The 26,061-nt window shown below is 35.1% G+C and overlaps 1 protein-coding gene and 1 pseudogene across 1 annotated transcript; one reads left to right on the forward strand and one right to left on the reverse strand.

Annotated features, from left to right (window-relative positions):
* Positions 1 to 701: 701 nt before the first annotated feature.
* Positions 702 to 20,854, reverse strand: LOC144256514 (uncharacterized). Its single transcript, XM_077801562.1, has 3 exons — positions 20,807 to 20,854; positions 9,246 to 9,372; positions 702 to 2,311 (listed from the first exon to the last, which is right to left on the reverse strand). The coding sequence occupies exons 1-3, from the start codon at positions 20,852 to 20,854 to the stop codon at positions 702 to 704; spliced, it is 1,785 nt and encodes a 594-aa protein (XP_077657688.1).
* A 4,005-nt stretch (positions 20,855 to 24,859) lies between these two features.
* LOC144256515 (B-cell CLL/lymphoma 7 protein family member A pseudogene) lies at positions 24,860 to 25,478 on the forward strand (annotated as a pseudogene).
* Positions 25,479 to 26,061: the final 583 nt, after the last annotated feature.

The following is a 26,061-nucleotide window of genomic DNA, read 5'->3' on the forward strand; positions in this document are numbered from 1 at the left end:
AAAATAATATATGTGGCAGTTTGCCAAAGAATACTTGGCATATTCAAAGAATAAAATGAAGAAGTTTACCAGAATTGTTGCTTTCCTTTATGTGATAGGGGAGTGTTTAATGTCATGTTGTTTCAAAATGACATTGACAGTTTCCTTATGAAAAAAAAAGTTGTTATTCTGTAACGTGGATTTTTTTTTACCCATTTTTCTTGCACACTGAACACAAACACAGTGAGATACTGATCAATTAATTGTATTTTCAACTAATGGTGTAAAATGCATCTCTGACACATTTGCAATTGTTTTCATTTTATATAAAAGCCTCTTGCACATTCAGCATGAGAAGAGGTTGCTCATTAATTTTGATATCAATACTGGGTTAGGTACATTGAAAAGATGTTGAGAAAATTACACCTATAATGCTGGAATCTCCCAAATCTTCATTCTCATCTTTCCCGTGGTGCTTCTGCTATTTATATTAGTATGTTAACTTTAATTTGCATTGTCCATACAGTTTCTTAAAACACAAGACACTTAGAATTGAGGAAATCACATATAGCATGTTTATTTCATAAACTGATATAAGATTCAATAAAAGACTTCAGCATTATTAATGTATATTTTATTAAAATTCTATTAAATCACAATGTGACACAGAGTACTAAAATTTTATATAGCTAAAGATTTTTTAACAATGAATGATGGGCACCCTAAGCAAGTGTGTAGTTTTGACTGAAAGCTTTGCCATATTCTTTACATTTGTAGGGCTTCTCTCCAGTGTGAGTTCTACTGTGGCACATAAGGCCTACTTTACGACTGAAAGTTTTGCCACAATCTTTACATTTGTAGGGCTTCTCTCCAGTGTGTGTTCTGCTATGGCAAGTAAGGAGTGATTTTACACTGAAAGCTTTGCCACATTCTTTACATTTGTAGGGCTTCTCCCCAGTGTGAGTTCTCCTGTGGTAAATAAGGCCTACTTTTTGACTGAAAGCTTTATCACATTCTTTACATTTGTAGGGCTTCTCTCCAGTGTGAGTTCTGTTGTGGTAAATAAGGCCTACTTTTTGACTGTAAGCTTTGCCACATTCTTTACATTTGTAAGGCTTCTCCCCAGTATGAGTTCTGCTGTGGCGAATAAGGCCTACTTTTTGACTGAAAGCTTTGCCACATTCTTTACATTTATAGGGCTTCTCTCCAGTATGAGTTCTGCTGTGGCAAATAAGGTGTGATTTTCGACTGAAAGCTTTGCCACATTCTTTACATTTGTAGGGCTTCTCTCCAGTATGAGTTCTGCTGTGGCGAATAAGGTGTGATTTTACACTGAAAGTTTTGCCACATTCTTTACATTTGTAGGGCTTCTCCCCAGTGTGACTTCTCCTGTGGTAAATAAGGCCTGCTTTTTGACTGAAAGCTTTGTCACATTCTTTACATTTGTAGGGCTTCTCTCCAGTGTGTGTTCTGCTGTGGCAAATAAGGGGTGATTTTACACTGAAAGCTTTGTTACATTCTTTACATTTGTAGGGCTTCTCTCCAGTGTGAGTTCTGCTGTGGTAAATAAGGCCTACTTTACGACTGAAAGCTTTGCCACATTCTTTACATTTGTAGGGCTTCTCTCCAGTATGAGTTCTGCTGTGGCGAAGAAGGTGTGATTTTAGACTGAAAGCTATGCTACAATCTTTACATTTGTAGGGCTTCTCTCCAGTGTGAGTTCTGCTGTGCCTAAAAAGGTCTGTTTTTTTACTAAAAGCTTTGCCACATTCTTTGTATTTGTAGGGCTTCTCTCCAGTGTGAGTTCTGCTGTGCCTAAAAAGGTCTGTTTTTTGAATAAAAGCTTTGCCACATTCTATACATTTGTAGGGCTTCTCTCCAGTGTGAGTTCTCCTGTGGCGATTAAGGTGTGATTTTCGACTGAAAGCTTTGCCACATTCTTTACATTTGTAGGGCTTCTCTCCAGTGTGAGTTCTGCTGTGGCGAATAAGGCTTGTTTTTAGACTAAGAGCTTTACCACATTTTTTGCATTTGTAGGGCTTCTCTCCAGTGTGAGTTCTACTGTGGTGAATAAGGTCTGTTTTTAGACTAAAAGCTTTGTCACATTCTTTGCATTTGTAGGGCTTCTCTCCAGTGTGAATTCTCTGGTGGTGAACAAGGCCTGATTTTTTATATGATTTCTGGTGTTCACTCTCACTTATAGTTTTCCATATTTTCTTTTGTTGTAAATAGTCAAGATCATAACTTTTATATTTCCCACTTATCACTTTGTGAAATATATGTTTTATGCCCTTTTGTGATGAATATTCTTGGGTATCATGAAGAGTCATGGCTGAAATAAACAAAAATAAAAAAAAACAATATCTATTAGACAGGGATAAATATATTTTACATACATAACGAGAAATTAAGATAAAATAAATACATCAGGAGTAAGTCCAAATCATCATAAAGAAAAAATATATGTTTAATGAAAATGTATAGACAAAATTACCTTGAGAATATTACCCCAATTCTTGTAGAGACCACAGTATCCAAGATGAGTACATCATTAAGAAAAGTAATATAAAAAAGTGAAGGTAAGTATGTTACTTTTATCATCCACAGCCTTTTGTCCTCCATAAGATAGTATTGTGTATTTAGGAAATATCTGCCAGCTACCTTCACTCTCAGTAGAATAAGAAAAATGTAAAACATATACAAACATTTGTGGCTTTTTCAAAGAGTGTCCAAAAACTGGTTTTGGTCTACCATGACATACAGATATGAAACTAACTAGTATATTTTAAGTGATAATACCACAAATATTCAACAAGGGTAAAGAGGCTATGGACTCTTAAAAATAAATATGAACAAAAACTTTACTAAGAAATATACACATATATGTCTATAAAATTTTCCATAAAAACATTTTAAAAGACTATAAAAACCTTGCATTAGCCTATGGCTATAATACTTGGATGAAGTCAACACATAACAATCAAGTATAATAAATTGATTTTTATATTTCTAAATTTGTGTGATATGATGATTTCTTCCATTGACAAATACACCTTTGTTTATTTCCTAAATATATCAAGTATTTTATACTATATGTACAAGGTAAAATGACTAAATAGAATGAAATAATGCACAAAAAAAGAATGAATTAACATAATTATTTTTTCATATAATTATCAGTTTTGTTCTTACAAGGTATTGTATTCCTTCTAATAGTATTTATAAAGAACATAATACACTCACCATGTGGTAAAACAAAACTCTTTAGCCTCTTATGTGCAATAAAGTTAAAAAAAATATGAGACTTTGATGGATAATATCAACCCTACACAAAGCACAGTACATGGTGAGCAAAATTTTACTCACTAAATTTCTGATTTCCAGACTTCCACATGTGAATCAAATGCTCCTGCATCTTAATCTCTGCATGCCACATTTCACTTAATGCAAAGTCCTGCAAATATTTCTTATAACACTTTAAAAGATAAAATATTTTTACAACTGAATAACAATAGTATACAAGTACAATATTTTTACTCATTTGATCATTGATGGGCACATACATTGAGTCCCTAGCTTTAAATGAAAACAATATGTGCAGAGGTATCTCTTCAATTTTCTGATTTAAATTTTCATGGATACATATTTAGCACTGGCATTTCTGGATCTTTAGGTCATCCAACTTTTAATTCTTCATGTGTAGTGCTTGAGATTAACCCCCAAAATTCTATATCACTGAACTACAACACAAGCATTTTAAAAATTGTTTTGAGTCATGCTGTTTCTAAATTTCTATGACCTCCCTAAAACATGAAGTACTTTTGCATGGCCTCCCAATTAGCAAATATTACAAGGATGTAGCACTGTTCTTGCCTATTTTTATTTATTTAAAAGTTTTTTATACTTTTTTTCCCCCATAATGGGAAATATATAATCTATGGTTGGCTCCTTTAATGAATACATAGAAATAATACAGCAAATATAAACAAATAATGAACCTTGATGCAAAAATCCTCAATAAAATTCTGGCGAATCTTATTCAAATACATATCAAAAAAATTATATGCCATGATCAAGTAGGATTCATCCCTGGGATACAAGGCTGGTTCAATATACGGAAATCAATAAATGTTATTCACCACATCAATAGACTTAAAAATAAGAACCATATGATCACCTCGATAGATGCAGAAAAAGCATTTGACAAAGTACAGCATCCCTTTATGTTCAAAACTCTAGAAAAATTAGGGATAACTGGATCATACCTCAACATTGTAAAAGCAATCTATGATAAGCCACAGGCCAGCATCATTCTGAATGGAGAAAAATTGAAGGCATTCCCTCTAAGATCTGGTACAAGACAAGGATGCCCTCTCTCACCACTTCTGTTCAACATAGTCCTCGAAACACTGGCCAGAGCAATTAGACAGATGAAAGAAATTAAAGCCATAAAAATAGGAAAAGAAGAACTTAAATTATCACTATTTGCAGATGATATGATTCTATACCTAGCAGACCCAAAAGGGTCTACAAAGAAGCTATTAGAGCTAGTAAATGAATTCAGCAAAGTGGCAGGATATAAGATCAACACGCATAAATCAAAGGCATTCCTGTATATCAGCGACAAATCCTCTGAAATGGAAATGAGGACAACTACTCCATTCACAATATCCCCCCAAAAAATAAAATACTTGGGAATCAACCTAACAAAAGAGGTGAAAGATTTATACAATGAAAATTACAGAACCCTAAAGAAAGATATAGAAGAAGACCTTAGAAGATGGAAAAATATACCCTGCTCATGGATAGGCAGAAATAACATCATCAAAATGGTGATATTACCAAAAGTTCTCTATAAGTTCAATGCAATGCCAATCAAAATCCCAACAGCATTTCTTGTAGAAATAGATAAAAGAATCATGAAATTCATATGGAATAATAAAAGACCCAGAATAGCAAAAACAATGCTAAGCAGGAAGTGTGAATCAGGCGGTATAGCGATACCAGACTTCAAACTATACTACAGAGCAATAGTAACAAAAACAGCATGGTACTGGTACTAAAACAGGCGGGTGGACCAATGGCACAGAATAGAGGACACAGTAACCAATCCACAAAACTACAACTATCTTATATTTGATAAAGGGGCTAAAAGCATGCAATGGAGGAAGGATAGCATCTTCAACAAATGGTGCTGGGAAAACTGGAAATCCATTTGCATCAAAATGAATCTGAATCCCTATCTCTCGCCATGCACAAAAGTTAACTCAAAATGGATCAAGGAGCTTGATATTAAATCAGAGACATGGCATCTGATAGAAGAAAAAGTTGGTTATGATCTACATACTGTGGGATCGGGCTCCAAATTCCTCAATAGGACACCCATAGCACAAGAGTTAACAACTAGAATCAACAAATGGGACTTACTCAAACTAAAAAGTTTTTTCTCAGCAAAAGAAACAATAAGAGAGATAAACAGGGAGCCTACATCCTGGGAACAAATCTTTACTCCACACACTTCAGATAGAGCCCTAATAACCAGAATATACAAAGAACTCAAAAAGTTAGACAATAAGATAACAAATAACCCAATCAATAAATGGGCCAAGGACCTGAACAGACACTTCTCAGAGGAGGACATACAATCAATCAATAAGTACATGAAAAAATGCTCACCATCACTAGCAGTCAGAGAAATGCAAATCAAAACTACCCTAAGATACCATCTCACTCCAGTAAGATTGGCAGCCATTAGGAAGTCAAACAACAATAAGTGCTGGAGAGGATGCGGGGAAAAGGGCACTCTTGTTCATTGCTGGTGGGACTGCAAATTGGTGCAGCCAATTTGGAAAGCAGTATGGAGATTTCTTGGAAAGCTGGGAATGGAACCACCATTTGACCCAGCTATTCCCCTTCTCAGTCTATTCCCTAAAGACCTAATAAGAGCATGCTACAGGGACACTGCTACATCGATATTCATAGCAGCACAATTCACGATAGCAAGATTGTGGAATCAGCCTAGATGCCCTTCAATAGATGAATGGATAAAAAAATGTGGCATTTATACACAATGGAGTATTACTCTGCATTAAAAAATGACAAAATCATAGAATTTGGAGGGAAATGGATGGCATTAGAGCAGATTATGCTAAGTGAAGCTAGTTGATCTTTAAAAAACAAATACCAAATGACTCCTTTGATATAAGGGAAGTAAACAAGGACAGGGTAGGGACGAAGAGCTTGAGAAGAAGATTTACATTAAACAGGGATGAGAGGTGGGAGGGAAAGGGAGTGAGAAGGGAAATCGCATGGAAATGGAAGGCGATCCTCAGGGTTATACAAAATGACATATAAGAGGAAAGGAGGGGTAAGACAAGATAATACAAATGGAAGAAATGATTTACAGTAGAAGGGGTAGAGAGAGAAAAGGGGAGGGGAGGGGAGGGGGGATAGTAGAGAATAGGACAGACAGCAGAATACATCAGACACTAGAAAGGCAATATGTCAATCAATGGAAGGGTAACTGATGTGGTACAGCAATCTGTATACGGGGTAAAATTGGGAGTTCATAACCCACTTGAATCAAACTGTGAAATATGATGTATTAAGAACTATGTAATGTTTTGAATGACCAACAATAAAAAAAATAGAAAATAATAAGAAATATAGAACACAACTTACAAAGTAGAAGTATAATGTATTTTTCACTTCAAAATATTTATGATTATCAATGCAATATTGCAAAACACAAAACAAAAGAAAAAAAAATTTACTAACAGAATTGAATCTAAAGAAAGAAACTGCCAAGTCAGTTCCAGCAGAGAGCATGGAAAGAAACCAAGCATGATCTGCTCCTAGAGGCCCTATTTGTTTAAAGGTGGATAATGCCCCTCCCTTTACATCTCATCCTTTTGCACAAATTTGAATCAATAAGACACAGTTTTAAATCATGAAATTTCTCATAATCCTTTTGGACAAGCTTTTGTTGAGTGAGCAAATTGTATCCTAATACTTGCCTTTTAAAACAGAAACAAACAAAGATCTAGCCTCTCTCATATTAATATGCATTAAATATTGTTTTATTTACAGTTAATGTGCTCAATATACAACATAAAGTTAAATACTCAAAATTGGTCATCTGCAGTGAATAGACATTTTATTCACAAACATCCATTGCCAAAAAAATTAGGTAATATATAAGACTCCACCTGACCCAGCATGACATGATCCTATGCCTTTGATCACATGGGGAAAAGCAGAGTGCTACACTTATGCCAACATCTCCTGTTTGGACTCTAGCTTGATGTATGAAATACAGCAATTATAAATGTGCATCAGGGACTTCACAAGCTGATTCCTAAGTTTCATTTAACCCTGGAAGAGAAGAGTCCCTCCAAACAAGAGAATAATCATTCTAAAAAGAGGAGAAACGTTAAAAGATGAACCCAACGTACTATAATTTCAGTTACTTGGGGTGATATAAAACCATTAACAACCTCAGCTCAACAGGTGTTGGCTAAAATGAGGTTAGAATGTGCTCTAGATAACTTTCTTACTGCTTTGATTGGTAAACCCACACAAAGCTCTGTAAATGCTTTGGTCTTAGTAACAATGTTGCTCCGTTTTTGTACACCAGCTGTGGGAAATTCAGTACTGTCAGATCCTGGACTTCTACAACCCATTACAATATCTTGACTCACTTGGATGAAATTGTTACATACCTGCAAAAACATCTCATGGTATTCATTACTGTCTTAGCAGAATAACTGTGTCCTTACCATCCACACAGTATTTAATACGTCACCATCCTGCACAATTTATTCATAAAATGTCTATTCCTCTTGATAAAACCTCTAATGATTCAGTGAATCTTCTCTCTAAGGCAGAATTTGTTGCTTTGACATTCTCCTTAATGGGTTCCCCTGGATTAGCTCAACGGGCTTACAAAACTACTATGAAACTCGCCTATGCTACCATCAAAAGTATTAGTCATGCCTCCATGGCTGTTTAAATGCTTCATGAAGAACAAAAACATTGTCAAGCCATACTTGACAATCATGCTGCAATTGATTGTCTCTTATTGCTACATCATAAAAGATATCAGAAGTTTAATAAAATGTGTTCCTTCAATTTAAGTGATAATAGTAGTTTTATTTAAAAAGAGTTAGATTAACTTAAATATATCATTAGTAAGGTCCAACAAGATGATGGATGTTTAGACTTGTTGGAATGGCTAACTTCATGTTTACTCAATTTCATCTGGGTCAAAAAATATTCATAGGTGAATGTTTACTGATGTTGGCACTTGCTTTTGTTTATTCCTGCCCAAATTTGCCCCCACCAGCATTAAGGAGACAAGTAATATTATTTATTCAAAATGCCTTAAAAAGGAGGTGGGTGACAGTAACTGGCACCCTGAGTCCCACAATGGTAATGCCCAGCAGTTTCTCCCTGAAGCTATTAAGACAAATATACAAGTGCACTATCTAGTTTCTGTGGTAATGACCTTAGGGAGAAAGGGCACTGTGTTTGTATTAACTGTACCTTATCTTGGTTAGCTAGCACTTGGGATTAAAATAAGGCTGGGTTACAATGTATGAATGGTAACAGAAGCTATGTGATTTTGGGGTATACTATGTGCAGCCAAGAAGAGGAGTGGCCAGTTTTTTCTTTTTTTTCTTTTCAATGTGTGTGTGTGTCTCTTCTGTTTGCTTCTTTACAGGTTTCCTCACAAGAAGATTTGTAAGAGACCATGCTGGCCCTCACAACAAAAGGTAAGTTTTGGTGGTTAATATGAATAAACTGGGACATCAGTAAAGAAGAAAACAGAGGACTACAAAGAATTTGAAAATGTAATAAATATAGGGCAGTATGTGTTCAATGATTACAATAAAAATAAATAAACAAAAGCTTCTGAAACTTTTTTCTGCTGAATAACTACTCTGTCTACATATTTTAGTTTGGTTTTCTCCATTTGAACATTTCAACTGTGTCCCCTGCTATGTCTAGGCTACAATAGTTTACATCACTAAATTATGTTAGGCACTACTTATCTAAAGTGAAGGATGTATAACACACCAAGAAAGAGAGAGATTAAAGAATAAAATAATATATATTAAAGAGGAAAATATCTGTACGAAAAATGCCCTTTTTCTTTGAAACACAAATCTGAAACTCATTCTTACAGAGAAGTTCCCAGAAGATATAACAGAAGTAAATTAAATAATAATTAGTAATTAAAATATTTAAAAGGAAATTAAACTTACCCAGGAAGGCAAAGTTTCTATAGTTCTCTAACATCACATCATTATATAAGTTTTTCTGAGCAGGTTGAAGGCATTCCCATTCCTCTTCAGTAAAATCAATGGCTATATCCCTGAATGTTAAGAGTACCTGAAATAAGAATGGGTAAATAAATAAACACATTGACCACATGAACATTTGCACAGTCTGTAATGTCATTGAAGTTGAAATGAGAGTTAGCAGACTATCATGTAGGTGGTGTTTTGGAACACAAAGATACCATTATCTACTTCTGCAGAAAAAGTGATTTAAGTTAAAAAAAAGTATATATACTCCACATTTATGAAACACAATATAAAACTCAGGCATTACCACAAAAATACATATTTTATAATTTTTATATCATGATCTAAATTATACATACTGTTCAGATAAGAAAATTATGGTAATTAAGAAAGGGAATCCTCAAATTCTAATTATACAACCACTAATCAGAGATTTACTAAAGTGTAAAATCTTATTTGTTATTTCTCTGATAAAGCTGGCTGTTCTTAATATGCAGTGAGATCTCTAATAATTTCAATACCAATGGTATAAGAAAAATTTTGAAATGTAAAAAGGTAGACAGACCACTTAATGGAAATATTTAATAGTGAATTTAAGTTCAAACATTTTATGGTATTTGTGTATGTTATTAATATACAAAATAGCAGCAACAATCCTGTTTGAATTTTCCTTTTTATAATTTTAACATTTTTTCACATACTATATATATATATATATATATATATATATATATATATATATATATATATATATACTTTGATTGATGTATATATTGTATGATGTTTATAATAGAATATACATATAGCTCTTCAAACAAATATAATTTTATTATATTTTATTGGTTCTTTCTAGTTCTACCTGACAGTAAAATCAATTTTTAGGGTATGAAGCAAGCATGGAATATATCTTATCCTAATTAAAATCCTGTTCTTGTTGGTGGCTATGATGGTAGGATTCACTCAGGTATATATATATCCTTAATATTTTTATCCCCTTCCCTTTTATTTATTTTTTTAATCATTATTTATTTATTCATTTATTTTATTTTTTTTACCATCGTGCAATCTACTGATCTTCTTACCCTTCTTCATTTTATGAACTTTAGATTTTACATATCAGCAATAACTTTCAACTTTTGGTTTTAAAGAAATGGTTTGCTTTTTTTAGCATAAAATCTCCATATTCATCTATTTCCTAGCAAATATCATAAAGTAGTTCTTTTTTTCTGGCTGATTAATAGTTTATTGTATACATAAGCAACAGTTTTTTATCCTTTCATCATTGAATGGATCCATTCATTATTGAATGGTTGGTTTTATAGCTTAGCTATTGTGAATTCTGCTGCTATAAACATTAATGTGGCTGTGTCAATGTAGTATGCTGATTTTATATCCTTTGGATATATACAGTGCAGTCAAAAAATTGAGTTAAATTGTGGTTTCATTAGTTTAACAATATGTGTGCAGGTTATTATCTTTCACTTAGATCTTCATACAGCTGCAATAATTGGAATTCATCTAAACCTGAGGTTGAAAATAAAACATAGAGACAAAAATTAGTAAGCCATAAAATGATTAAGAATTTATTATCAAGTCATCTATCCCAATGAAAAGTAAATTTTATAAACTAAAAGTAAAGAAAATATTAAGCAAAAGAGCAAAATTAGAAGCTATTGAAGATGAACATAACACAGAGAGGGTTACCAATATCAATGTTGGTGCTTTTAAAAAGCAAATGGGCCAGGTCTAGTGATGAACAACCGTAGTTCCAGTGACTGAGGAGGATAAGAAAAAAAGATCATAATTTCTAAGACAATATTATATATAATATTGTCTTAGAATTTATGAGGCACTTAGCAACTCAGCAAGACTCTGTCTCTAAATAAACTATATTTAAAAAAAAAAAGACTGAGGATGTGGCTTCATGTTAAGCACCCTGGGTTCAATCTTCAGTACAAATTTTCAAAAAAAGGAGATACCATTAAAAAAGCACTAGCAAATTTGAAAATTCAAGAAATAAAAATTATGTCAATTATATAATACATAATTGCAAATATATGCATATATAATTATTTCTCACTTGATGGAAATACACTCTGAAAAATTTATCCAAAGAATATTCTGTGATTTTTCAATTCTCTGAGTGTAATGACAAGAATCTAGATGGTATAGACTAGTACAAGGCTAAGACATTTGCTATATCCACTGTTGTACATAAAGTCTACTGCTGACCAAAATACCATGATGCCACATGATTGATGTTATGAAGTTAAATCAATCAGGGTAGAACTCATAATAAAATAATTGGTGGAATTACAGAAAACAATAACAACAATAAAACTCTTGGTAAGTCTCTTGTTATTTAGGCAGTGATACATAATGAAGATTACAGTGCAGGGAAGAGGAAAAATGGCATTCATTCCAAAGAAAGATGCTAGGATATTGGGAAAACAGTGTGATAATAAAATGCTATTTTATCCCTTCACTCATAAAACATAACAACTTATTTTGACACATTAAATGCTGAATATAAGTTATTAATAAATAATACTGAAATATATAAGAAAGTACAAAGCTCAAAACTTTACATACAAAAGATAGGGTGCATATGGTGTTTCACAGCTGAAATATCTTCTATTCTGGAGTCTAAGGCATGAAATTCAAAATTTAAGGCCAACTGAAGAAATTGAGCAAACCCCATCTGAAAATAAAATTTAAAAGAGAGCTGAGGATATGCTCAGAAATAGGACACTTTGGTTGAATCCCTAATATCACAAAAAAAAATAGTTTTCTGTTTTCAAAATTATACAATATAATATGTTTAAACTTATGAATTAAAAAATATTAATATAAAAATTCTATTCATCAAATGATTACATTAAAAGGCTCAATAGTGACAAGGTACAAAAAAACCTAATTTCCTCACATATAATCAAACACTTATAAGAAGAAAGAAAAAATAAAACATTGCAAAAGAAAAGCAGAATAAATTCTTGAAGAGCCACTTTAAAAAGGATATATCTGAGTGTTCAATAATCATTAAAACTCAAAATCTTTACAAATTAGGTAACATTGAATAAAATCACATCATATAGATGAATTAAATAGTATTGATGAATATGTGGAATAAATGCATTCACAAAAGGGGAAAATAAAAATTTAAGCTTTTATTATCCATTTGTAGAAACTGTTTTGTAATCAAATGTATATAATACACCCACACAAGAAACAGAGACTAAAATTACAGCGACTGTACATATGAGAATACAGCCATATTCTTCCAGAGTTGAAACAAAGGGGCATGGTTAAAGAGGAAGAAATAATTATTAAATTTTATAAATAGTAAATTCTAGAAGCTAGAATTTTTGTTGATGTATTATATCCAGTTTGACAAATAGTATAAAATACCATGTATATTTTATGCTGATGTCACATGAATATTGCATTTCATATGCAAGTATATTTAAAAAAGAAATATGCAGTATTTGAGAAAATAAAAATACAGAAAAAGCACATAAAAGACTCAAATATTCAACATATTTACAAAGAAAACTATTATAAAAATGACCATTTTCCCTAATTTAACCTATAATAATAACTGGTCAAAATTTTACCATGATTTACTTTTTGTAAAACAAAAACTTCTAAAATTCTCCTGGAAATTTAAATGTATATAAAATTAGCCAAGAATTCTCTCATATATAAGAGCAAATGTACTAGTGATCATTACCTGACACTAATACATGTTATAATATTACAATAGTGTAGTAATTTTAAGATAAAGAAATCACAATACGGAAAACTACATAGGGTAATTCACACGTATGCAAATATAATTTTTATTGTTAAGTCTTGTAAGTATATAAATCAAAACATATCAATAAAAGTATTTAATGTGAATGAATGCTACAATCCAACCTCAGTAGATGTTAGAACAAGAGACACAGATCACAAGTAGGGACTTGTGTGCAGAATGTGTGTAATACTGGAATTATACACAAGCATTCACCAAAGAGCAGATATAAAGAAAGATAATTTTTTAAAAGATAAAATAAAAATAAAAGCAGAATACAAACCTCCCTCCATTTATGGATACACCAAATAAATATATACTCCTGTTTTGAGTCCTTCTTAAAACTGTAAAGGAATTATAGGCACACACGTTGGAAAACTGAAAAAAAAAATCTACCAAGAGATGAGTAGAATGCACTTGAGCATCATCCTGATTTGAGCAATAAGCCATATTACTAGAACAAAATGCCCAAATCCAGTGTTAATAGGAATAAAGGAAGACTGATTTGGGTTTGAAATACAGCATATTTAACTCTAAATTTCCTATAGTCTAGCACAGTGTTTCCTTCTTCCATATCCATAATTGGAGTACTACTTACTCTTCCACTTTTTGAGAGTAGCCATTCTAACAGCTGTGCTCAAGCTGCAGAAGATCTTATAGTTGGCTGGTGTACTAAAATTCTGATGCAAGCTTTTTAGATTCCAGGTTTGAATGCTAATTTATCTGTACACACAGAGGAAGGAATAAGATGTATACTAGTATCAACTCCAGGGGGAAAAAATGTAAGTGGTTTTCTAAGGCCATGCAAGATCCATGAGCTTTTTTCCATTAGACCAGAGTGGAAGAGGTGATAAATCTTAAGGGAACCTTTAATCCCTTAGAGGGATTTGCCAACATTCTCTAAAAATGCAAAGAGCTGTTGCTGACAGTTGAACGTTTATGTAGACAGTACCAAAAAATTAACAGGGAAATACAGACCACCACTAAAATCCAAAGTGGCAGTTTAGCACTTCCTGAGCTCTCGCACCCAGCTCACTTCAGTAATAACACCAGACCTAACCAATTCTTTCTGTAAGTAATTTGTCCCGATATTAACTTTTTACATTCAATGGACTACATCTGAAACCTCAAAGCATTGAAAGCACTGGCAACTGTGCAGGTGCAAATCTCCCTAGATCAAAAAGGAGTGGTTACACATTGGTGTGCAGACATTGTAATGAGCTAAAATCTCTGATATTAGTGAAGAAAAATTATTAGAATCACAGATCCCTCTTTATTTCTAAAATAGGTGCACATCAATTTTTTTCCAGTGAGCATAAGGCACACTGGAATATAAAAAGCTTGCATCAGAATTTTAGTGCACCAGCCAACTATAAGATCTTCTGCAGCTTGAGAACAGCTATTAGAATGGCTACTCTGAAAAAGTGGAATAGTAAGTAGTACTCCAATTATATGAATATGGAAGAAAGAAATACTGTGCTAGACTATAAAATTAGTGAAGACATTTTAAAACAATGGAAATTGAGAGTTCTCTCAGTTACTTCTTTGACAAACTAAACCCTCTACATTTATACTGCTCTTGAAGAAGAAAAGCCCCAAGTACTGGTCTGGACTTACGAGAGACATTAGATGTGCCAGCTGTGGGATCCTCATATTACATAGTTCTGAAACACAGTTCCAGGAAAATACTAGAGTAGGGAATGAGAATGCTCTCATATACATTCCACAAAAGGAAATCAGAACATAAAAACACTCTGAAAGGTGGTCTGCCCTTGGAGACACAAAGGAAGAATAGAAACTCATGATTTTGCCAAGATCAAGGGATTCTTCTTTACTTATCAATCATGTAAAATGCTCATAAACAACAACAACAACAAAATTTGCTTTTGCTTTTTTTTTTCTATGGTACTGGAGATTTGAAACAGGAGCATGTTAATTCTGGGCTACATACCCGGCCATGTTTTAAAATTTTGAGACAGGTTTTTCTAATTGTCTAAGTTACGGATGTTTACCTTGAAATTACAATCTTACTGGCTTAGCCACTTGAGTCTCTATAATTAATATGCATGTATCATTGTACCCAGAGAGAAAAAAAATACTTTAAAAGTGTCATCTAGTTTTGTTATAACAATTGAAAATACCATGTTCATTTGAAATATAATATGGGTAAATTAACTGATAATACTGCAAAACAGTAATACTGTTACTGATAATACTGGGAAAGGGAGATGTGGTCATTGAAAAGGAAGTGTATCAGAACCTAGGAATTAAACCAGAGACTGTGTTTAATAGAGTAAAATGCAGCCTTTAATCTTCATCATGTGGAATTAGGCCCCTATTTCCTTAATAAGACACCTATAACACAAGAATTGAAACAGATAATCAATAAATGGAATGGAATCAAACTAAAAAGTTTATTCTCGGCAAAAGAAACAATCTGTGAGGTGAAGAGAGAGCCTACATCCTAGGATGAATTTTTTACCCCTCACACATCAGATACAGCACTAATCTCTAGGGCACATTAAGAACTCAAAAAGCTAAGCAAATAATAATAATAACAACCACCACCACCACCACCACCACCACCACCACCACCCAATCAAGAAGTGGGCCAAGGATCTTAACAGATTATTCTTAGAAGAGAATATAGAATCAATCAATATTTGTTCTATGTATCTGATTGGTTATGGTGCTCCATTTACAGGGACAAGTATAGTTCTGGTTCAGTTTCTAAGGAAGGGAGACACGAGCAAGAAGTATTCTCAACTCTCCTTCATAAATTATCAAATACAATTTTCTATGTCATTTTCTAAACATAGCTGGAAATGGGAAATATAGGCTTGGAGCAGAGAACATTTTTTATTAGAAACACTGTGTAAATGAAAGACAAAAAAAAAAAAATATATATATATATATATTTGCATCACATTGAACCATAAGAGAAATGGAACCTGGAATTCAGAAAAGAAAGATTCAAACTTTTATACTTGGGAATGTGGATGACATGGATGCCTAAAGTGAAAAGGTTATTACAAGGTTTTCAAAGAAAATTCATGTGAGTAGCACATAATGGCTAACCAATTAGAATCTGCACAGTGTCTCCCAGGGGCTTTGTCAGCTGTGCACCACAGAACATACAGGTATTCATAGCCTCCATAGAGAGCATTATTCATCTGTGCCCTCTAAAATTATTCCCATAGTGGAGATGAAAAAACATGGGTATCTGGATACTAAATGGCAATTCAGCAGCCCACAGAAAACTACCCAGAGACAGAACTGTAGAAATTTCTTCAAAGACCATCAATGTATTGTTAGCTCCTGACACAGGGATGTCAGTCTGGGGAAATCTTATTTTCTCTCCATTTTGAAGAGAGTGCATTGAGAATACACTTCAGGGCAACATAAATACTTTTTTTTTTTCATGTTAAGAAACTTTTCAGAAACAGAGCTCACAAGACAGATTTCTTAGAAGGGTAAATGCATGGAGATTAAAAATGAAAAAAAAAAAACACATCAGTGGCCCTGAGTGACTCAGTAAGGAAATAAATCTAAAAGGCTTATTAGAAACTGAAAAGAAAAAAAAAAGTAACTATTTCTAAAAATAAATATGTTCATTAGTTGCTATCTCCACAACATATCATTAAGTAAACAACAAATTATGTATGAATATTTCTAGGATTGGCCAAATTGTATTACATATGATTTTATATTAAACCCCAAAATCCAGAAATAGAATTCATAATTCACTGCCAAATATATTACAGAAAAAAAATTTTTTTAAGGAGTGGATGTTTAGTAAATATGTCATTTAATAATTTTATTACCATATGATTTTAAAGAAATTTATTCATTTTCCTGCAGCCATAGTGTAGATCAATTTCTTATTTAATTTTCCCATAGTAATTAACAAAGATAAGCCCTAGAATCCACTTTAAATAACCTACCCTTACAATCATACAAGAAACTTATAATAAATAATGAGTAAAAAAGTCAATTTAAAAAATAATTTAAACCTTTGTCTTTTTCTTGAACTCAATCCCTAGCTGCATTTTTGGATCATTTTCTCATCTTTTAAGCCAAAAAGATATAAAGGACAGAAGTTTGAACTGCAAATTTATACATGAAATATGTTTATTAACTATAAAAATTCAAAATCTTTAGAAATTTAATAAATACAAAATAAAAACCCATCATGGGAAAAATCAAGTAATATTGATGAACATTTAAAACAAATTAATAATCATTAACTCAAAAGGAGTTTAAATTAGTATATTTGTGGAAACTATTTGGATATTGAATATACATTATTCTGCTCATCACAGAGATTTACTGAAATTACAGCATATGTGATCATGATAACATATAAGTATGCAATGGTACTCACCCAAACACTAGAAGCCCAAGGGCATGGCTCAATACAATATACATCTTGGAAGAGATAAATAATAATCTGTAGGAAAAATGGTCACTAGGGCCAGTCTCATTTCATAATATATCCAGTTTGAAAGAGAGCATAAAACACTATGTACAATTTTTACATAGGTGCCTGATGCAAAAGTGGTATTTCACATGTGTACATTTTTAGAAACAAAATATGTAGAACTTATGAGAAAATAAAAGTCACAAAAAGAACATAAAACACTGAATTATACATCCCATATATAGATGATAAAACTAATCATTATAAAGGTGATAATTTTCCTTCAAATTAACCCACAATATATCTCACCAAAATTGCTATGTACAAATATGAATATATCACAGTGAAGTCTACTTTTATTTGTATTCTATAAAGCAATAATTAATATAAAACTATAAATAAATATATGATAGAATAAGTAGGAGAATAAGGAAAGGGGAACTACTGGATATTGAAGGGGAGCAAATTATATTCCATGTATTATGGTTATGTCAAAATAAACCTGACTATTAAATACAACAATGATGCAATAATAATAAAGAAAAAAAAAACAAGCTTTACTTTAAATGAAATAAGAAACCAAAGCATAAATTTTCAAAATTCATCTACAAAGTTATATGTAACTTTAGCCAAAAACCTTTTCAATTATAAGTGCAATAAAAGAACTCATCATGACCTACTACTATTCATATATATTGTGAAATTATAATATTACAATAATCATCAAAGCATCACAATATAAATAAGATCCCCATATGAATGCATATGTATGTAAAAACAGTATGTTTTATTGTAATAGCAAATTCTAGATAAATCAAACCATAACAAAAATAATCTCAGCAACTTAGATAGGACCATTCTCAAAATAACTTTATACCTCTTAGGGCTGTTTACTGGTGAATAGTACTTGCTTCCCCAATGCTGAAGCATAACACCAGAGAAGTGCGCCAAGGCAAGTTTAGAGTGGAAAGTAGAACCTTTATTAAAGGACAGTAGAAAAGACTTCTCCCCAGAGGAAAAAGGGGACCCAAGAGGTGGAATCCATGAAAGGGATTTTTTTTTTTTAACTAAGGTCTTTTTAGCTTTTTTATAGCTAAGATCTTCCTTCAGCTATCCTGCATTCCTTTCACATTGCTGTCCTTTGTTCTGTTATCTTGCAGTGATGGAATGTAGGTGGGAAGGCCCAAAGTGTGGGGGACAGGTGGGCTGAAGGAGTTATCTGGGCAGGAAGGGCTTTTGGATTACCATCTCCATGTTTGCTGTGAGCTGCTTCATTAAAATTTCCTTGGGTAACGCTCAGGGCCTTGGGACATTTTCAATTCCCCTTTTCCTGGACTCCATTCTCAATATGGTGTTCATTCTTGATTTTATTGAATATTAGACCCAATTTACCTAACTACACTAACTACCTATCTGTAAATCTGGCTTCACTACCAAGGATATGGCTAAGTAGTACAGTATCCCTCAGTTCACCTAACTTTAACAAAATAATAATAATGAAGAAAGTAAAAATAAAAGAAAGTCAAAATGAAAATTAGCTGGCTCAAGAGGAAATTAGGTACCCAAAAATGACAGCTCCTCTCCTGCAGGAAATGGCCCTTGGAGATTTGATTTTGATAATTATTCCACCTGTCAATCTCCAGCATCTGGGCTACAGGAACACCCCTGCCTCATAGTATTTTATGCAGGTGCTGAGGATGCCCTTTGAGCATAAGGAAGGCAGCAAAGAGTCTCTGCCATTGACATGTTCCCCACCTGGTTGGCCAGTAGGACTAAGGACATAGTGGCTCAGTGGAGGACTTAAGCCTGCAGACTCAAGAGACTGCCCAGAGTCCCAATCTGCTAGCTCCCGTTTTCAACACAGCCAAGTCTTGTGGTTCCAATAGTCTTTCTGCCCCAGACTCCCTTGCTAGGCCAATGCACACTCACCATTGCCTGGTTCTCAGGAGTAGGGCTACTTGGGATCCTCAGTTTCTGCACAGCAGAACAACCTGTGACTCTGAAGTGTGAGATTCAAATGGAAAAAATGGAGGACTCTGGAAATAAGAAGTGAAAGCCCACCGTCGTCCTACCTGATGACACACAGGATTGGACAGTTCCCACAAAATGCTCTTGATTGGAAGGGGCTTCAGATCATGAATATTGAATGTGAGAGAAGTGAGCCCTTTTTTTGAGTGAGAGGGAATATTATCCAATTCAGGCATGAATAATGGCTAGAATCTCAGGTGATTAAGTGCTGTTTTTTTTTTTTGTTTGTTTTTTTTTTTTTTTTTTTTAATCTGAGAAATGTACCGCAGACTGCTGTTATTTTAAGGCAAGGTTTTTTTCCATAAGTGGGAACTAACCCAACCAACAGAACATTTTCATTTAAACTTACATATAAGGTCATTTCAGTTTATGGATTATATATGCTTGTATATTATTCAGGAATTAATATGAAATAATAACAATAACTATCAAATTTTATTTATTTTTTTTATCTCTGTTCTTTTTAGGTGACAGATTGAACTTTGAACTGGGAAGAAACCCCCTAAAGTAAAAATGCCCAATAAAAACAACACATAAGGGCCTGGATTGTGGCTCAGCAGTAGAGTGCTCACCTCTCATGTGCAAGACCCTGGGTTCAATCCTCAGTACCACATAAAAATAAATAAGTGAAATAAAGGTATTGTGTCCAGCTACAGCTTAAAAAAAGGTACAAGGTAAGAAACCAACCTCTGCCTCAGAGCAAAGACTGTCCAAGGAAGGGGGCATGACTCTTGTCCTTGCAAAGACCCACAGAGCACTCCTAGGCTCATACCCACCCTGCTGTGTTGTTTATCTACAAATAAAGGAGAGATCTGCTGTGCCAGGTGTCCCTGACTCAGTCAGGCTAGGTGGGGACCCATAGCAACCCACTAGCAGACACCAATCAGCATGAGACAGGGAAAATTCCTGGGATTCCAAATGACCCTTCCAGTAGTTTATGGTGGTTGATAACATTTTGGGAAACCATATAGTTCAGCACATACTCTCCTCATAGCCTAAGCCAATCAGTTCAAATGAATCCCCATCTTGTACTACCCAATCACCCTTACCCAACTTGTTCCCACCAGTGAATGGGCTAATCATGTTTTAGAGTTGTTTATGATTTTCCCAAGGTGTGTGATGATTTGCTAAGAGATGCCATGATGTATGTGGGGTACCTGCCTTCCCCAAAGAGTTATAAAACTGCTGCAAACCCCAGGCTCAGGGCCTCTAAGCCACCAGTTGCTGTGTGTGTAGAGGACTGAGCTAGCTTGCAATAAAAACCTCTTTGGTACTTACATCAATCTTGGTCTCTGGTGGTCTTTTGGGGGTCCCGCATTTGAGCATAGCAGTCTCTCCTGAAACCCATGGGAAAAGAAGACAGCACTCCAGTTCTCTAGGACTGCAGTTTCATAGCACAAAAAGTTGCAAAAGCGGGGTGACTTGAGAACTTACACGGATAACAGGGTTTTGACAAGCATAATACAAAGGCATGTAGTAGGTTAATGGTTTAAATGGTTCAGCACTTAGGGAGTAAGTTTAGATCACAACATCAGAATGTATGATGCACCACTAAAGTTTCAGGGAGGGTTGTTATCTCATCAGGGAAAACCAGACATGGGTGAGTTCAAGGCACTGGTAGGCATTTCAAGCAAGTTTACAAATCATGGTAATTTATAATGAAGCAGAAATTAACTTTTCATGCCCTTGTGGTGAGATGGCTTCCAATCTTAAAAGGAAATTAGGCTGTATTTTTCACTTGCTATAGCCATACCTTTCAAAGTATATGTTTCATATTTTAACAAGTACGGCAATTAAATTATTAATATTAATTACTACTAATTTTCTGCAGCCTATGCAGTACTCTTGGAATGGCTATTATAAAAATCTAAAATTGTCATGTATGGTGGCATATGCCTGAAATTCTAGAAGCTATGAAAAATGACACAGGAGAATTATTAGTTCAAAGGCACCCTCATTAAGATAACAAGGCTACAATCAACTTAATGAGAGCCTGTCTCAAAATATAACATAAAAAAGAATGTGGAAGTATCTCAGTGGTATGCACCCCTGGGTTCAATACTGAGCACCAAACCATACAAAACCAAGCAAATATCTCATAATTAAAAGGGATTTCAGGGTACACAAATATGTAAAAATGTTAGTGACAATATAAATTTAAAATGTATTTTTATAAAAGTGTTAAGGTTCTTTAAAAGCCCAAAACAAAAATCCCACATAATCCACTAGTCATAATTTGGGGTACCAGTGCAAGGTCGTACATGCCTGTACTCCCAGTGGCTTAGGAGGATAAGAGGTAGAAAACTAGGGGTTTATTCTCAAGTTAAAGACCAGCCTCAAGAACTTGGCAAGGTCCTAAGAAACTCAGTAAAACCCTCTCTCAAAAATACATAAATAAATAAAAGTGTTGGAGACTGGGTATGTAGCACACTGGTAAAATGCCCTGGGGTTAATCTCCAGATTTTAAATAAATAAAAAGATATAAATAATAATTCTTGGTAAAAAAAAAAGCCATACAATCCAGTAATAATAACTCTGGGTATATATGTAAAAAATTTGGAATCCTTTTGCTAAATATATTGCCACATGTCTAATTTTATTGTACCTTTATTCACAGAATATAATAAAAGGAAACAAATAAAATACCTTTTAGATAGAAAGTATATCAGAAAATGCCTTCCAGCTGGAAAGCATCCAATTAATCCATCCCTTCAGAGGCTGCACACTTAAAATTCAAACTGGTCCCTAGAAGGCAAGACTCAGAGAGTGGTGTTTTCTAAATACTCCAAAAAGTTAAGAATCTCTGGGAACCCTGTTTCAGATATTCTAAAACCCCCCATAAACTAGGTCATATGGGAGATCAGAATGAGAACACAAGACATTTAATGGGGAATCTGAACTCAGATACTGTCATAACCTAAAGCAGTGTTGGAGATAAAAAATAGATTCTGTTTCACTGATTTCTGGGTTATGGATTCAAATCAAATATATATTAGAAAAAAAGTTAAGGCTACTGGTTAAAATCTACATAAAACAGGTATTAAAAAAGTACCAGGGGCTGGGTGTGTTGGTGCAAGCCTGTAATCCCAGTTGCTGAAGAGGCTGAGGAAGAAGTATCAAAAGTTCAAAGCCAGCCTTAGCAGAAGCAAGGTGCTAAGAAACTCAGTGAGATACTGTCTCTAAATAAAGTAAAAAAAAAAAAAAAAAAAATCCTGGGGATGTGTCTTAGTAGTCAAGTGCTCGTAAGTTCAATCTCCAATATCCCCATAAAAAATGTACCAGGGGGCTGGGGCTGGGGCTCAGTGGAGCTCACTTGTCTGGCACATGTGAGGCACTGGAATCAATTCTCAGCTCCACATATAAGTAAATAAAATATAAGGTCTATCAACAACTTTATATATATATATAGTACCAAGATATTGACATGGACTTTGATCTAATTTGCTGTGTACTTTAGCCCTTATGATTGAAGTTGGCCAGGCATGGTGGTGCATGCCTGTAATATCAGCTGTTTACAAGACTGAGAAATAAGGATCATGAATTCAAAACCAGTCTCATCAATGGTGAGGCACTAAGCAACTCAGTGAAACCCTGTCTCTAAGTAAAATACAAAATAGGGGTAGGGATGTGGCTCAGTGGTAGAGTGCCCCTGACTTCAATTGCTGGTCGCCCCCCCCCAAAAAAAAATATGGGTCTGAGTAAATAGCTCAGCTTGTAGAGTGCTTGCCTTCTAAGCATGAGGCCCTGGGGTCAGTCCCCAATACAGAAAGAGAGAGAGAGAGAGAGAGAGAGAGAGAGAGAGAGAGAGATTGAACTTGCATGTAATTTAAATTCAAGTTAGTCCCACTTTTATTTTTTCCTGCCACACCAGAAGAAAAGAATTTCATGAAATGTTTGGCATGTTTCTGTAGGTTACTTATTTATTTATTTATTATTTACTTATTTTTATGTGGTGCTGAGGATCGAACCCAGGACCCTGCATGTGCTAGGTGAGTGCTCTATCACTGAGCCACAACCCCAGCCCCTTCTGTGGGTTATTTTAATAAAATGGTCTGACCATAAATAAATAAACAAACAAATTAATTAATAAAGGAATAAACCCTCAATTGATGACCCATTACAGTTTTTAAAAATCCTTAAATGGGACACATTAACCTCATTTAGGAGAGATTCATTCTTTTTAATGTCACCTAATTTTATTCTGCTTTCTTCTCATGTGAAAATCTCAGAATGAGAAATTAAAATGTTTTAAAACTGCCCTCCAGTTCTTGAAGAAAAACATTAAGAATGACACATACATTTGAAATAAAACATGGGGAAATAATGCTTAATAATGCTGAAAGTGGAGTTTTGAGATGAACCAACATTTCTCAGTTTGCCAATTGAATCTGGGTGCTTGTCTCATAAATTTTGAAGAAAAAAAAATCTATTTAAGCAAGAAGAAATAGAATGCCCACCATGTGGTATGAGGAATGATATCAGAAAAAAAAAAAATTCATTTTTGTGTGCCATCTTAGAAGTTTACTCATGGTTTGGGGCAGAACACCAGTTAGTGGCCAGGTGTGTTTGAGTGAGGCCCATTATCCGCATTACATGGTCATTATACTATCTATTCTATTTTATACTTACTCACACTGTCAACTAAGAATCCTAGTTTTGGATATGTGAACAGAGAGCTGGAAAACTAGGGGTTTATTCTGAGACCTATGGAGAGCTAAACTGAAGTTCTGGATTTCAGATTTTGTTCTGGATTTGAGATACTGCTTCCCCTACATTTAAAAATCTCAGGACTCATGAAGAGAATGAGTTAAAAGCCAGCATCATCAAATTTGTGAGGCCCTAAGAAATTCAAAGGGACCCTGTCTCTAAATAAAAATACTTTTTAAAAAAGGGGTGGGAATGTGAATCAGTGGATGAATACTTCTGAGATGAATTTCTGATACCAAAAAGAAAACAACACACACACACACACACAATAAATAAATATGTAAACAAACAAACCCTCATGAGTAACAAGCCCTAAAATCAGCAGCCTCTCTCATGCATGAGTACAATAAATGGATTTGGGGTTCTCTTGATGATCATCTCAGTCTTCACTGTGCACTCTGGAGTCATGCTGGACTCCTGGGACCTGGAAGCCCACAAAGGGCTTTAGAAAGAAGCTGAAGGCACTGGGCCCCGGCGTGTGCTGGCATCAGGCTTTGTGTGTGTTTGTGTGTGTGTGTGAGTGAGTGTGTAAGTGTCTGTGTGTGAATGAGTGAGCAGGCAGGCGCGAGTGTGGCCCCAGGACCTGGCGGGCGCGCTCCCCCAGCCTCTCTCCCCGCCAGAACCATGTAGGGCAGGTAGGTTCGAGTGGAGACCAGGAGCCAGGTCAAAGATGATGTCAAGAGGGTCATGGCGGCTATCGAGAAAGTGCGCAAATGGGAGAAGTGGGTGACTGTGGGTGACAGGTCCCTATGAATCTACAAATGGGTACCTGTGATGGAGCCAAAAGTTGATGATAAAAACAAGAATAAGAAAAAAGGCCAAGACGAGAAGTGTGGCTCCCAGGTCACCACCCCAGAGAACAGCTCCTCCCCAGGATGATGGACATGCAGGAGGATAACAGCAACCAGAGCTCCCTAGCAGATGCCTCCCGCATCCCACAGGGGAACAGCAGCAACTCCAGCCCTGCACCAGAGCCCAACTCCACCATGCCCAGCGATGGCACAGAAGCCAAAGTGGACGAGGGGAAGGAGCACCGTGGGGCTGAAGCCGCTTCTGATGAGCAGAACTCAGTCTTGGATGGAAACTCGAGGAGCAGTTCAGAGAAAGTAGGCTGGCAGCAGAGATGTCCACAATCTCTCAGGACTTGGAAGGAGTGCCACCCTCTAAACAGATGAAGCTGGAGCCTCTCACCAGAACTCGGAAGAGACTTAGACGCCCAGCTCCCTCCTCCGGCTCACCCTAGAAAGCGCTGTGAGCGCCATTCCTCTTGGGCGGGAACAGGACTCCTAATGTTTGAAGTTTACCAAGTGCAAATCCAAGAAAACCCAGATGGGCGAACTTCTCAGACACTGAAGAACTCTGGGGTGAAGCGAAACACCCGAACCCCTAAGCGGCTGTACTGGTAGGCGGGCTCACCGCTCAGGAATGTCCACACTGTCTTGGAAGCCAAGGTCACATTGGTGTTGCTGCTGTTTCCCCCCCCACACACACTTCTCTATTTATGGATATCAGCTATTGGAGGGTGGTACCATCAGGAATTCACTTTTCTGTCAGGGGCTTTTCACTGTTCTACCAATTCCTTCCACTTTCTTTTTTTGTGCCTTGTGCCCTTGAGGTGACCTCTGGCATTTCCTGGTTGTTTTGCATCTCCCTATACAAAGTGCCCTCTCAGTCCGGATGAGGCAGTGGCCACCACCTTCCTCGCCCTGCTCCTTCCTGCCCAGGACTGCTGTGGAGTGGGCAGGCTGGAGCTGCAGGACAGTAGACACTCCTCAGCTGGCCCAGTTTTGGAAGGGGGGACTTGGGCACCCTCTGAGCCCTGGGTG

This window comes from Urocitellus parryii, chromosome 8 (genome assembly GCF_045843805.1).
Source record: "Urocitellus parryii isolate mUroPar1 chromosome 8, mUroPar1.hap1, whole genome shotgun sequence".
Classification (NCBI taxonomy): domain Eukaryota; kingdom Metazoa; phylum Chordata; class Mammalia; order Rodentia; family Sciuridae; genus Urocitellus; species Urocitellus parryii.